Consider the following 15047-nt stretch of genomic DNA (forward strand, 5'->3'; position numbering starts at 1 on the left):
GTTGTGTTTATTTATTTTTTACCTTTTTTGGTTTCGTTTTTGTTCCAATATATTTCAGTTTTTTTTATCGTTATGCGACCGTTCTGCTGTTATACTTAACTTTGTTTTGCAACTGTGCGTTCTAATCAGTTCGTTTATAGTTTGCGTTTTATTCTTTGTTTTGTTATTGATTGCTGATTTCTTTTTAATGTTAATTTCATGCTTTTCTTACATCTTCAAGTTTTTTTTTCAAGTACATCATTATGTTTTAAATCTATAAATTTTGTAATAAAGACAACAAAACCAATTCATATCATTTCGAACAATTTCCTTAATTGGAATTTGGGACGCTTGCTTGTGCTAAACCTGTTTCTACAATTGCTGCTTCTTCAACTGAAGTTTCCAAAACCGGTTACGGCTCTGAACGGATATTTGTTCATCCGTACCACAAATCATCCAATTTGGTCAGATCAGGAAAAACAGGAATCGTTTTGCGATGCGATTGAATTGTAGCCCGATTTTCCGTTGCGGCCTACTCTGTTATTGACAAGTGCTTTCCAGGAGTATACTAACAGAAAATAATCAACTAGCGCACTGGAAGAAATGGACCGGACTTGTGCATTTGCACCCTAATCGCTGCGATCTTGCAAAACTAATGTTGTGTTTAACTAGCAACCACTCGTTTTTTTTGCTCTGCTGCTGTGTGAAATACGTATCGGGCATTCGTTCCAATAACGAATACACTATAACCAGCTCAGCAGCGCTAATATGTGCCCCGATGTGTGTTACCTTTTAAAACTATCAATGTTTTCCGTGCCGTTGTGTCGAACTTTGTCCGAATATACTAATGTTCCTTCATTCTTTCACCTTACAGGGTGCTTCCGATTCAGAGGTGAACTCAACAGAAATATCGACGGATTCGGAGTTTGACGATGAGCAACCGCAGCGCGTACCTCCCTCCTTCCATCTGGAGTTTAAACCATTAGTGGAGGTTGATCCAACGATAAAGCTAGTCCAAAACCGTGCGCCATTGGCTGTACCCCGACCCGGCGACTACGTACTGAGCAAAACAGCTAGCACGGAGGGTATTGCATCGAAGAAGAGCTTGGAGCTGAAAAAGAAGTACCTGCTCGGTGAGGGTACGACCGGGCTAGGCATTCTCAAGTCTGGCTCTGCATCGGCGCTTGATTCCAAATTTAAATCGTTCCACTCGAACATCACCGAATGTCAGAAGCTGCTCAACCCGGCGGCACAGATAAGCCCCACTATGCAGACGTTCCTAAAGAACAGCACGACGAACCAACCATCCGTCGATAATCGAACGCTGGAAGAAGCTCCCGTGCCGGTACCATCCCTGCCAGCTGAATTGGTCAATGATACGGAGAAGGAGAACCTGTACGAAGGCAAGCGAACCGGTCCGCTCGGCAATGTTAACAGTAGCAGTAGTGCACTGGTTGGTGCGAACAAGCGATCATCGCTTATAGAAACGATTAACACCACGCTGGTAGAGAATAAGCTGAACGAGATCAAATCGAACGAAAGTTTCCCAATGCCGGGGAAGGAGGAACTGAAATCCGAACAACCGAGTGCCACCGAACAGCAGTCACAGTCCCAGAACACATCCCCTGTTACGAAGGCAAAGCATCAGCAGATGGAAAACGATGGCGTCGGTAATGGTCATCTGGATCATTCTGCTAAGTTACGAAACAATATTAACAACAATAACAACAACAACAGCAACAACCATAACAATAATAATAATAATAACAATAACAATGATGATGAAGTGATGGAAATCATCGATCTTGTCACGCCTGAAAAGGTGAAGGATTCTTCTCCGACCCATCGGGATATGGCGGCGAATGAGACAACGGGTGCCCTGGAGCACAAGTACATAACGAACATGAAGCACGCGTACATCGATCTAACGACTGATTCACCCAACTGTGATCGTTCGCTGGTAGAGACGACGCTCGACTTCAGCATTGCGCCGTCGAAAATGGGTAGTGAGCGACCCACGAATTCATCGGCTGTGCCGGATATCATCAGTAACATTCGGATCGATAGCAACGAGAACAAGATAGAGCAGCACGCAACGAACGGTGTGGTGAAGCAGAAGCTCGCCGGTAAGGTAACACCTCCTGAGCAACCAAACCAGGAACAGGCACAGCAGCAGGGAGAGGACGGATGTCACGAGACCACTCTGCAGGTGCCGGACGTTCCCTGGACGAAGGAGGAAGAGATCGAATCCGACAGTATCTCGGAGTCGGGATCTAACAGTAGCGAAATCAGCAGCTCCAGTAGCACCAGCAGCAGTAGTAGCACATCGAGTGTTGAGGATATTCCCCACTTCATTCTCGATTCTACTACCAGCCCAGAAACGCAAAACGATGAGCGGTTCGTACCGAGGCTGGAAGTGCGTGATGCCACCGGCGAGCTGATGCAGATCGATAGCTTAATGATCATTGACGGTCGTTACATCGGTGATCCGGAGGATTTGAAGTTGATGGAGAAGCTACCACCGGACACGCAGATAGCGGCACAGATGCTGCAAGCGGAAATTAACCAGGACAGCATTAATACGATTATAGAAGGATGCGCACCCCATGCCGATACAGATGATGAGGGATGCCAAACCCGCCACCAGCCACGCGATAAAGACGGCGAGGTGGAAACGAAAAGTGATACAGAGGAGGGAGAATGTGCCAGCACACCGACACCTGGTACGGCGAAGACGGATGCGGTCGATGAACCAATGGTTGCGCCCCTTTCCAACTTTGTATCACAGCGAAATCCATGCTTTAAGTTCGATTCGCGAAATGAAAACAAAATCGATACACTGAAGAATATGCCGTTCGTGCTGGATGCAGATCACCGCAATTCGTTGCAGAAATCAATGCATTTAAATTTGACCCAGCACAAACCAGCGGTGGACGGTGATACGGACACGGAACAGACACCGATGGCGGGGGATTTGACTGCCGCGAAATTGATCTCCTCTCCAACGGCAGCTGTTGGGCAAGGTTACGCGAAACCCGCGCAGGATGCCGATTCAGACTCTCAGGACGATACGGAAGTTACGACACAGAACAATCTTACCGAAACGGAACTGTCCGACTGGGCAGCGGATGATGCAGTGTCGGAGAACTTTGTCGATCTCGAGTTTGCGCTCAACTCGAACAAAGGCACGATACGCAGAAATCACAAATCGAAGCATTTTCGGCTTCAGAAAAAGCTGCCCAATAGTAATGGGGACGGTGCGGCGTTACGAACGGTGCCGGATCGGTACACGTCGACAATGCCACCGCGAAATGGTATCACTGCCACAGAGGATGGAATTATACGCAATCTTGCACTGGAGGATATCGAATTTATGGACACCGGTTCGGAGGAAGAAAGTTGCATCGAAACGTACTCCACCACCAATCGAATGATGTTGAAGAACCGTGGCTATATGGAAATAATGGACCCGTCGGTGGAATCCAAGCGGACGGTCTATCCACCGCCACTAGCTCCGTTAAATCATACGTACGGCGCGGCACAGCCTAAGCTGGTGGAAGCTATCAACAATCAAATTGCCGGTCGACAGATGGACTACATCGAGCAGGGTTCGTATCTGCTCGCTAATGATGATGCCAAAACACCGATGAATGAGGAACCTGTCGGGAAGATAACATTTTCCGCCCTGGCTGCAGCTGCTAGTCAATCGCTGAAGCTGGGCGAACCGGCTTGTTCCGTTGAGAGTGCGCATGACATCGAGGAGGATAGCTTACTGTTGGTTAGCTCCTCACAAGGTACGGCTACCGCTACGACAACGAATAGTGCCGCAACAAACGAAGAGAGCGATGCAGTAACGATGGTAGCAGCACCCAGTACAGCTGGACACGATACGGAGATACACCCGAATGTACCCCCGACTGGTGCTGGTAGCAGCGGACGAGGTAGTGCTGCTTCGTTTAGTTCTTCGCTACAACACGCTGGGATTAATAGCAACGGTCATAACGAACCAGAACTTACGCACAAATCAAACTCACGCTCGCGAGATGAAAGTCCTGTAAGGAAAATATCGGTAGAGTCTTTGTCCGGCAAGCGCAGCAGTCTGGAGCGCAAAGACGTTCGGAAAGATTCGCTCAAAAGCATCGAAGACATTGGGTACGAGAAGTACGTGAAACGATTGCAGCAAAAGATCCAACAAATCAGCAATGCGCGCGATTCGCTGGAAGTGAAGAAGAACAAGCGAAAGTCTTCCAAAGGCGAGATGGTGCTAACGCTGTCGGAAGCTGATAAGGAAACGGAAGAGCAAGAACTGGACTATGCGAGGTCATCCAACAAGCAGGGTGAGAGTTCTCCGGGCCAGACGGAGTATTTACCCTCAAGCTTTACGCCCGAAAATCTGAAGATGAATGTGTCCTCCGTCGAACCGGAACCACCGAAAAGTGTGGAGAAGAAAATTGAAGAGATCACTAAGGAGCGTGTTAAGCAGAAGGATCTCATACATGATCTAGTCATGGACAAGCTGCAAACGAAGAAGCAGCTGAATGCGGAAAAACGTCTCAACCGTAGCCGTAACCGTAGTAACGTTCTAGTCGGTCAGATCACATCGTCTAGCAATAGCAATGGTGCTGGTGCAACGGTGGACACTGTGGTCGATTCACCAACCGCAACCACCGGTGATGTGCGTGAACTTTCCACACACATTAGTTTCCGATCGGGCGTTGCCGGTTCGCTGAAGGAGATGGAACGAACTCCACTTGCCATTAGTAACCAGACGAACGTGTACGGTGGGGCAGTGTCGATGCGCGCTCTACCACCGTCCGTTGTGCCGGGCATCAAATCCAGTACATCCAGTGCCTGCGACGCGTTGAAGGAAAATATTGGCTTCGCGAATGGTAAATCTCAGGACCACGGTAGCATTCTGACATCCGCATACCAACAGCAGCTGATAACGCCCCGTACTGGTGCGAACCTTGTCGATCCGGAACAACCGATGACTACGGAACAGCTGCGGGAGGAAGCACGGTCGCGGGCACGTCTAAAATCTAACCAAGATTTGGGTCTGTCGCCCGAAGACCGACTACTATTACTGCGCAAAAAGTATCACATCACGATGCGCGGTCTCACGGACGACGACGATGCCGATGCGGATCCGAACAAATCGGACGACGCCAAATGCAAGGATCAGCAGCGTACGAAGCTGATCACGTCCAAAAGTGTTAACGATGTGTCGATGCTGAAGCAACATCAACCGAGTGTTGCACCGCATCGGCACCAACTTCATCATTACTATCTTCAGCCGGGTTTGCTTGTAACGAGCACCGTTGCAAAGGCAGATCCGTCTATCCCCGCCGGGGAACTTCAGCATAGTCCGCCCAAGCAGCTCAATGATTACATCTCCGATCCAAACCTGGTCCACAGCGGTACTATTGAGCAGGATACTGGTAGCGAGGTGCGTTTGCGTACACGCGGCAAGCGCAAGGATCGGGAACGGCGCAAAAGCATTATCGAGAAGGTGTCGGAATTTTTCAACGGTCGCAAAAAGGCGGAAGGTAGCAAGGAAACCTCACCAACCAAGGACCGACCCAACCTGCTTAGTGCTAACGGTGGTCCGTCCGATCCCGGAACAGCGAGCACCTCCAGCACCGGCGGTGGAGGATTTTTGCGGTTTAAAATTTCACCAAAGCTTAAGGACAAATCAAAGGTACGTCTATTCGGTTAGAGTATTTTAGGGGTGAACATATACAAGCAGGTGGTTTTGGAACAGGATAGCTTCTGAAAGCTTTTGAATGGAAGACAAGCATTAACCTGGTGATGGTGGTGAACCTTCCGTCCGGGGCCATATACGTTTAACGTCATTCATGTTCGCTTGTTGGTTAGAAACATTTGATCATTTTCCTTTGTCTGCGTTTCGTTTCTCTTCTCCACAGTCATGCTTTGATATAAGGAACATTAGTTGTGGTGTAAGCGCTTTATTAGTTTTTGTTTTTCATTCTTGCATTTGGTAGTCTGGTTTGAATTGATTAGTTACATTTGTTATGATTGCTAGTTGCAAATGCATGCGAATTGCTCAGTAACTAATGCATATTTTAATTGCAAAGCATAACCTTCATGTTAGTTTTATGAAGGCAATACAATATTAGTTATATCTAATCAAACAATTTATTAGTTTCCTTACTTAAAGTGTGAAATAATTAATTCCTAATTAATCAAAGTTGTCAAATATTTCTTCAATTCCTCAATAACTTTAACAATAACTGCATTAATCGTAGTTTTATCTGTTACCTAATGCATTCAGTGTAATTTAATCATTTGTACAGTCTTTTCCCCAGTTACGCGAAACTCGAGTTACGCGAATTCGAGGTATGCGAATCCCAAAATTTTGACAATTCGTGTAATTTTGCATGTGGAATTAAAGTTTGTATTAAACAAATTTCAAAATTACCCGAAAATACGTTACATTTTCATATTAAATTAATCAATTTTGGTAAAAATTTCCTCTAATTATTGAAATAATCGTAAAAAATCAATTAATAATGTATTTCGTTTCGTGGCAAGCAGAAATCGCTCACTGAATACTAAATATAAATGATATTATAAAGGGAATTCGAGTTACGCGAATTTCTCTGGCACGCATTATTCGCGTAACTCGGGAAAAGACTGTGTATGTTGTTTTACCAGTTTAAGTTACTAATACCCCTAATAAATGTGATGAATAGTCACAAAACATCCTAGCACGACAAAAAGTAGAAATAAGTTAAATTTACATAACATTACGTTTGATTTGTGATCGAAATTCAGTAGAAAAATTAGTAGAAATATATTAATTTAACTCTCTCATCATCTCTTTACCGAATGCTGTGGAAGCAGACGAAAGAAAGCTCACCGTACGGAAGGTGTGCTTCCGATGACTGCCTCAATAGCAACGGGTCGAACGGTTTGCCAACGATGGCCGTCTCACCCGTTACACCTGGAGCGGCTGACATCAACCACCACAACAGCTACACACCGATTGGACGTAAGGAAGCGGAAGAACTGGAACCACCGCCGATTCCACCGCTGCCGTTAAACTATGAGCGCTCTGACGGTAGGTTGAAAATTGTATATGCCGTTACATTATTCGTTTTGTGAAACTGATTAAATTATTTACCTTTACTTACACCAAACAGATGAAGCGGGTGCCGCCAACGAATCGAAAAACGAGTTGAAAAAAATACGTGCAATGTCAAAAACATCGAGACAAGCGGAATTGAAAAGGTACGGAAAACTGCAAATCGAATGTAAAACACCGTATTCTATAAAGATATAGACACCGCTAACGCATTAATCAACTCTTTTCCACCTCAGACTGAGAATTGCTCAAGAGATACAACGAGAACAGGAAGAAATAGATGTAAAGATCAAAGATCTGGAAACGCGCGGCGTCGAAATCGAGAAGGAGCTTCGGGGTGAGAGTGAAACTCTCAAGAAAACCGCCACCAATTCGGGTGCTAACGACGACGGACTGGTGAAGGAATGGTTGGAAATCATGAGCAGTATCACGCGGCTGAAGGTGCGGGACGATGAACTTAGCATACGGCAGCAGGAGCTGCAGCTCGAACATCGGCACGCGCAACTAAAGGAAGAGCTCAACATGCGGTTGTCATACGGCAGTACGTACCCTTCTCCGTCGTCTCGGTCGGAAATGTTCGCTTCATGCGCTTTTATTGCTTTTTTCCGTTGCAGAGCTAGATAAGAACTCTTCTGACGTTGCTGCCGAAGGAGCCATCCTGAACGAAATGCTTGAAATCGTTGCCAAGCGGCAAGCGCTGAGGCCATCACCGGACACCAAGGCGACGGCTGCTGCCGTCGCAGCGGTCGCGTCCGGTGCCAGCTTATCCAAACCCAACCCAACCTTCACTGCTAGGATGCCTAAAGATACAGATGTAAGCATAATACGTCATTTTACTTCCAAATTTTCTTCACTTTTCATTGGCATACTTTTGTTTGTGGGTTGCTGCTTAGTAGCCATCACTCTAACAACATCACACTAGTTACATTAGCGTTCAAAGTTTGTATAGAGTTTAGTTGTATGCTGCATGTGGCCTTTTTGTTTCTGTTGTGAAATGCACCAGTTATTTTCTTGATCCGCACCCCAGCCTTAAGATGGTTTTCTGACCTTCCTTGACCTTATTATTACCCGTAGCTGATGCTAACATAATGCACTGCAACACACAAACAAACGCACGATACGAGCATATTAATGAGCAGCTTTAAAGCGCACAGTTCCTTAGAATTTTTGCCCGAGAATGTGGTATATAAATAACAATAAATTACAGTAATAATTATCAATTTTGTTTTGGTTTTGCACTAACATGTAACGCATATTACCTGTTTTTGTGACATTTTTGGAAAAAATATATTTATTTTTAACAGCAATTATAGTTTCTGTATTTTATTTTAGTTGTTTAAGCTTTGTTTTTTTTTTGTAATGTATTGTACCATATTGCACAATTCATGTTTAGTGTACAATTTCTTTGTTTTATGTTTTATAATTCACCTATACTAAATATATTTACACCACTTCGGATGTAATTTTTAATGTAGCATTAAGGAAGATTAAATGATTTGGGTTTCCTGCATTGTCTGGACGATATTTTGCTCCCGCTGGACCACGATGTTTGAATAAGAATATATTTGTATTATTCCCGTAATGTAAACCAATACTAGCACAACTTTTCGTCTTCTACTCAACTACGTCTACGTCAACTTTTTCGTCTCTATTAATGCGATTATTTTTTTAAAACTTGCAATAAAATGATAACAAGCATTTTTTTATACAAACAATAATGTTGCAGCTTTCAGTAAAGATGAATTTGATTATTTGATTGTTAAAAATCCGTACACAATACGAGACTCTTTATGTAGTTCGTTCATGAATTATTTATTAAACTTATCGATAAAAAATATATTGTTGTATAAACGTAACGTAGATGTTTGAAGAAAAGCGTGGTTACAATGTTCTGATTTGTATAGGAAATGCCATCAGGTCAGTAAATTATTTCTAAATAACTACAATTATATAACAACCCAACACTGTATTTCTATAAATGTAACAATAATTTTGAAATGCTGTTTTATATTCTATTTCTTTTCCTATTTCTAGATATAAATTTGCGACCTGGTATTTGTGAGGCAGTAGAATCGGAAAATGTGGTATTTTTTGTTCGTTGGCCCAAGAGATTGATGACGGTACCAGAGCCTTCGTACAGCCGCGGTGGCTATTTACACGCATCGTTAGCAACTTCAGGTCAACTTCAACTTCTCAGTGCTGGTGCTTTTTGATTATTTGTTTGGGGCGAGGAGGCGTTTTTATTTCTGTAGCATTAAAAAGAACCAAAACACAGTGTAAATTTGTAAAATCGTGCATATTAGTTAAGGGATCACAATGTGACAGAGAGATAGACTCGTTTCGCACGGTAGAAACGGTGTGATGTTTCAGATCGGATAGGCTATATCCAGGCACTGTACGAACGATACGGCACAGACGAACGAGAACGAAGCATAGAAGATGCAGAAGAAGAAAACCCCAACCGAGTGTAGATGTACTGCAGTCGAACACACGTACAAGCACAGGGTAAAAATTATTGTTGTAAGGCACACACAGGGATATATGTGTTTAAAAACGAATAGTGTCCCTATAGTCGAGAATACTCCTATTTGGGACGATAAAAAAAACAAAAATCCGCAAAAAAAGAAAACATTAGCACACGAACGTGTTGTGTTGGGTCAGGAATTACCTGTACGTTGCAGTAGGATGGTAGATTTTGATTTTGTTTTGCTCTGCTCAGCTCTTATACAGCTTATTTAGCTATGTGGCCTACGGCCAGGTCGCCTGCCCGCCATATATTTTGGCTAACGAGAGACTTATCTTTATTGCGCGCAGCCGCCAGCCGGACATTGTCGTGTGTTTTTAGGCGCTTGTTTCAGTTTAATAATCTTGTTTACGTTTTTTCTGCTTTCTAATGTACTGTTCAATTTTTTTTGTTTTTTGAGTTGTTCTTTTCTACTTCTTGCTCTTTCTTCCGTTTGAGTTTCCGTTGTCCTTCTTTTTCTTTAGTTTGAGGAGGATTTAAAAGTTTTTTTTTGTTAGGAATTTTGATTGTGCACATACAAACATGAACAAGTAGGGATAATTAGTAGCCGCTGAAGTTTACTGACATATTTATTTTAAACGGTTTTGTTTGTTTAAGAGATTGTTTTGAATACATGCTTCGAAAGATGTTTACCTAGGTCCTGTACCACGCTCTGAGACTGAGGAAAGAAAACTGTGGAATATAAATATGTTTTGTGTTAAAATCTGTTTGGTTTGCTTTTTATGTGTTCCGTGAAAGTAAATTTTTATTAATCAAGCGCACCAGTGAACCCGAACGAAACACATTTGTTCATCGATTATCGAATATATCTGTTAACTAAACGCACACGCAGAGCAAAAGATTGTTGCACTTGTTAACATAATCTGGTTTGCTTTGAATTACAGTTTGAGTTCTTTGAAAAGTTAAAATGTTCAGTATTAAGCAATTGACGTACGCCAAACGCTATACAACCCTGCTCTAACACACTTCTACCGAAAATATAGTCATGGAATTGAGAAATAAGTACTACCGTATTGCATATATTTATCATATTGCTACTTTTTTGTGTTATTTTTAGTTTGTTTTCTTTTAATTTGTTTTAAAAAGAAGCAATTACTGTGCTTTTAATTGAGTGTGATACTTACCTAGCATGGGTCTATAGCTGGGGTCACGCAGTTTTTAGGCAACTTCATTACCTTATGTTCTATTTATATGCTTTACTTAGTTTGTTAATATTTATTAAAGCATTGGAAAACTAATTGAATTGATTCGAGAGATTTCCGTTACGACGCAAGGCAACTTAACATGTACAGAAGGTGAAATGAAGGTTAGAAAGCCGAAACCAGATGCAAATGAGTCGCATGAGCGTAGAGAGATACAGAAAGCATTGGTGATGCGTTACAACCGCTTTGCATGTAAATTTCTGCTCGGATCCGTTGATAGATTAATAGCAAGAAAATGAAAGACAGGCATCAGAAGAGACCCCCGGCCGGTAGCGTAAGGCATTGCCAGCAATTCCGACAAACGAAAGGTCACAATTTTAAAGCACGCAAAACCAGTAGTTCTGCCACAAGGTTGGGCAGATTTTATAAGTAGAGCACGAAACGAGTGCCCCAAGAGGAGTTTCCAATGCTCTGCAATCAATCCTTACGAAACATGCTGCAACAAATTTCACCATTGGATAGAGTTTATGTAAAAAGAGGGAAGGAGATGGTTTGTTAAACAATAAGTGGAAACAAAAGCATTGTAATTTAATTTATAAAACGAAATGTAAAGCAGCGGAAGCATATTTAATCATGTTGATAAAAGCAAAAGCAATTTTCATAACGGCAAACCTTAGCAACGCAGGGACAAGCTTACAGTTTTCTTGTAAAGGTGTTGATAATGAGGCATAATATTTCAAACGCAATGAAATACATCACACATTTGATTGAATAACCATAAGTTATGAATATAAAATTAAATTCACTTCTCTCTCACACATGCGAACACAAATACTTACAGGATTTCCTGATTTGATAATATGCATCGTAGTTAATACAATGTAAATGGGTGCGAGTATCGTTGCTACCATAAAAACACATTGTGCTTCAACTTTTGGAAATTAATATGTTAATCATTGTATTGTTTCATTCAATAACTTACGACCTAGACGCATTGTGAGCGTCTGAATGAAGCAGCTGCCGGGTAAAGTGTATTTGGAACCCAGCTGGATCTATATAAAAATTGGAAACGTTGGAAGGGTTTAAAGAAGTGCACAAAAATACAGTTCAATAAATAACAACCCTGCTTAGTTCTTTAAATTGCTTTGTTGGTAATTGATATTGCTTGAAACGACACACCAGACGTGTACTGTAACCCAGGCTAGTATTGCTATACATACAGGTAGTCCCCGAGATACGCGGTTTTGGGAAAGTTAACAACTGAATTATAGCACAAAATCTAACCCAACAAGTGAAAAAATGGTCTAAAATACCTTCGTTTTTTCATATAAAACATTTGTTTTCAATAACTTTTAATATTTTCGAAAAGTCGTGCAGAGAAGGGAGCCGATTCTGTAATTCGACGTATAAACGCTATTGCACCAGGATTCGACATACGCGGAAGTTCGTGATAACCGGACCGTTCGCGGATTACAGCGGTCCGCAATAAGGGAGTATCTCGGGTGACTGCCTGTATAAATTCATTGGTGTTGGACGCACCGATACCAGTTTGAGCGGTTTGTGTGTGGATAATCGATCTAATACAACACATATCTGTTCCGCTTACGCATTGATCATTACACGCTTATCAGTAATTGCCATTTCTTTTTACAAGTTTTGCAACCTCCATCGTGGCTGCTTTTCAGGTATCAGAAATTTAAAAAAACCACTCATTTTCAATGTTTTTTTTTTGTTCGACGACGGATGGAAAGAGAAAAAGGAATCTCTCCGCTTCATACGCATACAACAGCTTAAAAAACAGTCACATTTCGGAATTATAAAACAAAACAGATAAGCAAACGGTTAGTTTAAAGTAACAGTTCTTTAACTTTCATTTAAAAGTGTTTCGATTTGTAGGATTCATTTTGCAAAGTTTGGTTGATTCATTTGGTATTTGCGTATCGTAAACCAATATTGAAAACTGCACGCACTACTACTTGGAGTACTTGTTGTTTTTTGTTTACTACAGAACATGTTTTTTTTTTGTTTTTTTTTTCTTCATTTGGCATCTTGTTTTGAGAGGGAATTATGGATCAAATGCACTTGCAGTTGCCGTACCGTTGATCAAATTAAATAATTGATTTAATGCTAATGAACAAAACAAACAATTTATAAGTATTGGAGCAGTGTTTTTTTTTTACGGTATTTCAACGTTGTTTTAAACTTTAGAATATTTTTTTTGAACTGGTGTTCATAACCACAATCTTGTGTTTTTGTGTGTATTTACTTCGTTACGCTCTGTATCGGAACATTAGGTTCCACCAAACAAATAGTTTCCACCTAGGTACGGATAAAATCGTCACCATATCATCGTTTAAATATTGTGAATCAGGTTAATGTCTTTGGAATAGTACAGGGTTTACGCAGCCAATCGATCAACGTGAATCCAATAATTGTCATCATATCATGATATATCATTGATTCACGCTGCCGAATTGTGGGTTTACGGTGGCAAAGTGACTGTGGATGACGACATTCAGTGGATTCATGATGACCGATTGGCTGTGTAAACTCTGTAACATAAAGTTATAGTAAATTAATAATATAACATGTCTCTATAAGTTACATTGGCACTGTTATAAGGTGTGACTATTTTAGGGGGGAAAAGGTGGGGAGGGGGGGGGGGGTGCAAATAAATAAATAATAAATAAATGGCACTCCCAAGACATTTTACTCTTGTCACAATCGTAAAGCACGGGAAATATAACGATCTATTCTATCTGTTTTAAAGCACGTTTAGAGTAAATAAAATAATAGAGAGTAAAAGGAAAACTTTCGGTGTGAGATCCCCGCTTGACAAGGTGTAGAAATTAACAAATCACATTTAAATAGTTCGATTTGATTTTATCGCATCGAATATGCTCAACTCTACTAAACCTTTTCAATCCATTTTGTCGAAATGCGTTCCGATACAGTGTGATAAAATCTTAAAATGGCTATTCATTGCTGTGTAAGCGATAACAAAAATGCTTCCAATCGCGATGGAGGTGAAATAATCTTCCGACTCGGTTACGCTATACATTCGCCAACAGGTTAAACCGCAACTCTTTATAACACCTTGTTATGCAAACCATTTGCGCTTGGTATAAAAAAAAGAAACCTACAAGAGAGAGCGCTAGCGAAGACTTACAAACGGAAGAAGACTCCACCTCAACGCAGGTTTTGACGTTATCTTTTTCCCGAAAGATTATGTTCTTCTGTTCTCGCTTTCTTGTTCGACCTCGCGAAAAAGATTATTATTTTATAATCTTAATAGTGATTATATAGTAATCTGCGATATTCATAATTATCTGAAAACTCTGACCATTCGTACAGTGGACTCTTGAAACAGGTTAATCTTAACAAAACATGTTGCACATTCGTTCTAACGATTGGTTTGTTTGAACATTTACCACTGGATTGGTTTTATAAAATGCCTACGTATGCCTATCAACATAAACCCCTTTTCAACCTGCGTTCGCCTAGTGTGTTCGTGCTCGATTTTAATGTTGTAGTATTATAATTAGCTCGCACGGTAGCACACATTTATGTTAACAATATATCGGCATGGACTAGAGAGAATATCTTATTGATATACTTTGTATCGGTATCAGTAAATCGTTTAATTGTAATATCGTGCTTTGCTTGTTACCGTAACCGGATTTTTGCGTACACATATTTCGAGACGTTCACGCACAGAGCAACACAGTCATGGGTAAAGCTCCGACACTGACCGATAGGGATTCCTCACCCGGTCAGCCATACAATCTATGAACAAAACGAAAAGCCTAACAACGGTTAATATCTGTGCAGTTTTAAAAAGCAAATCACTACATCCTGACTGTGACTGTGCATGGCTGGTGTACAATCGATTCTATCATAAAAATACAACGGTAGCAATGTTTCCCCCACACTGCACCCCAGGGTGTGGGTGAGTGTTTGTGAAACATTGCATTTTCACACCACATTTGGTTAACAAAATGTATCCATCGTTAATATTACTTAGCTAAAAAACGTTACATTATGTTTCACGCGTGTTTCACTTGACCAGCATAACAGGAAGGGAAGATTAATGTTGGCTTTACAGCGCATATAAAGCACCCTCCGTCAACTTCAACTTCAAGAATTTGTCCGGTTTTAGGGAGTGATGAAAACTTTTTGCCAGCCATTAATATCGCGAATAATGGAAACAACTATTATTGCACGATTTGGAACAACAACAAAAAAACCGCGAAAATGCAAAAACAGTTCTTCCAGTCGCTTTCTCACTTAATGCAGT

General features: G+C 41.5%; 1 protein-coding gene across 1 annotated transcript; it reads left to right on the top strand.

The window, feature by feature from the left end:
- The first annotated feature begins 747 nt into the window (after nt 1-747).
- LOC128719716 (F-actin-monooxygenase Mical-like) lies at nt 748-9124 on the top strand. Its single transcript, XM_053813348.1, has 8 exons — nt 748-759; nt 854-1649; nt 1767-5677; nt 6844-7060; nt 7143-7230; nt 7321-7625; nt 7699-7898; nt 9119-9124. Exons 1-8 carry the CDS (start codon nt 748-750, stop codon nt 9122-9124), a joined length of 5535 nt encoding a protein of 1844 aa, XP_053669323.1.
- Nucleotides 9125-15047: the final 5923 nt, after the last annotated feature.

Source organism: Anopheles marshallii, chromosome X (assembly GCF_943734725.1).
Source record: "Anopheles marshallii chromosome X, idAnoMarsDA_429_01, whole genome shotgun sequence".
In the NCBI taxonomy this organism is placed as follows: Eukaryota; Metazoa; Arthropoda; class Insecta; order Diptera; family Culicidae; genus Anopheles; species Anopheles marshallii.

Excerpts from the sequence above, each read along its gene's own strand:
- LOC128719716 (XM_053813348.1), top strand. Across the intron at positions 1,650-1,766 it reads GATGGAAAACGATGGCGTCG|TGATGGAAATCATCGATCTT; the intron begins GTAATGGTCATC and ends ATGATGATGAAG. Across the intron at positions 5,678-6,843 it reads AGCTTAAGGACAAATCAAAG|ACGAAAGAAAGCTCACCGTA; the intron begins GTACGTCTATTC and ends CTGTGGAAGCAG.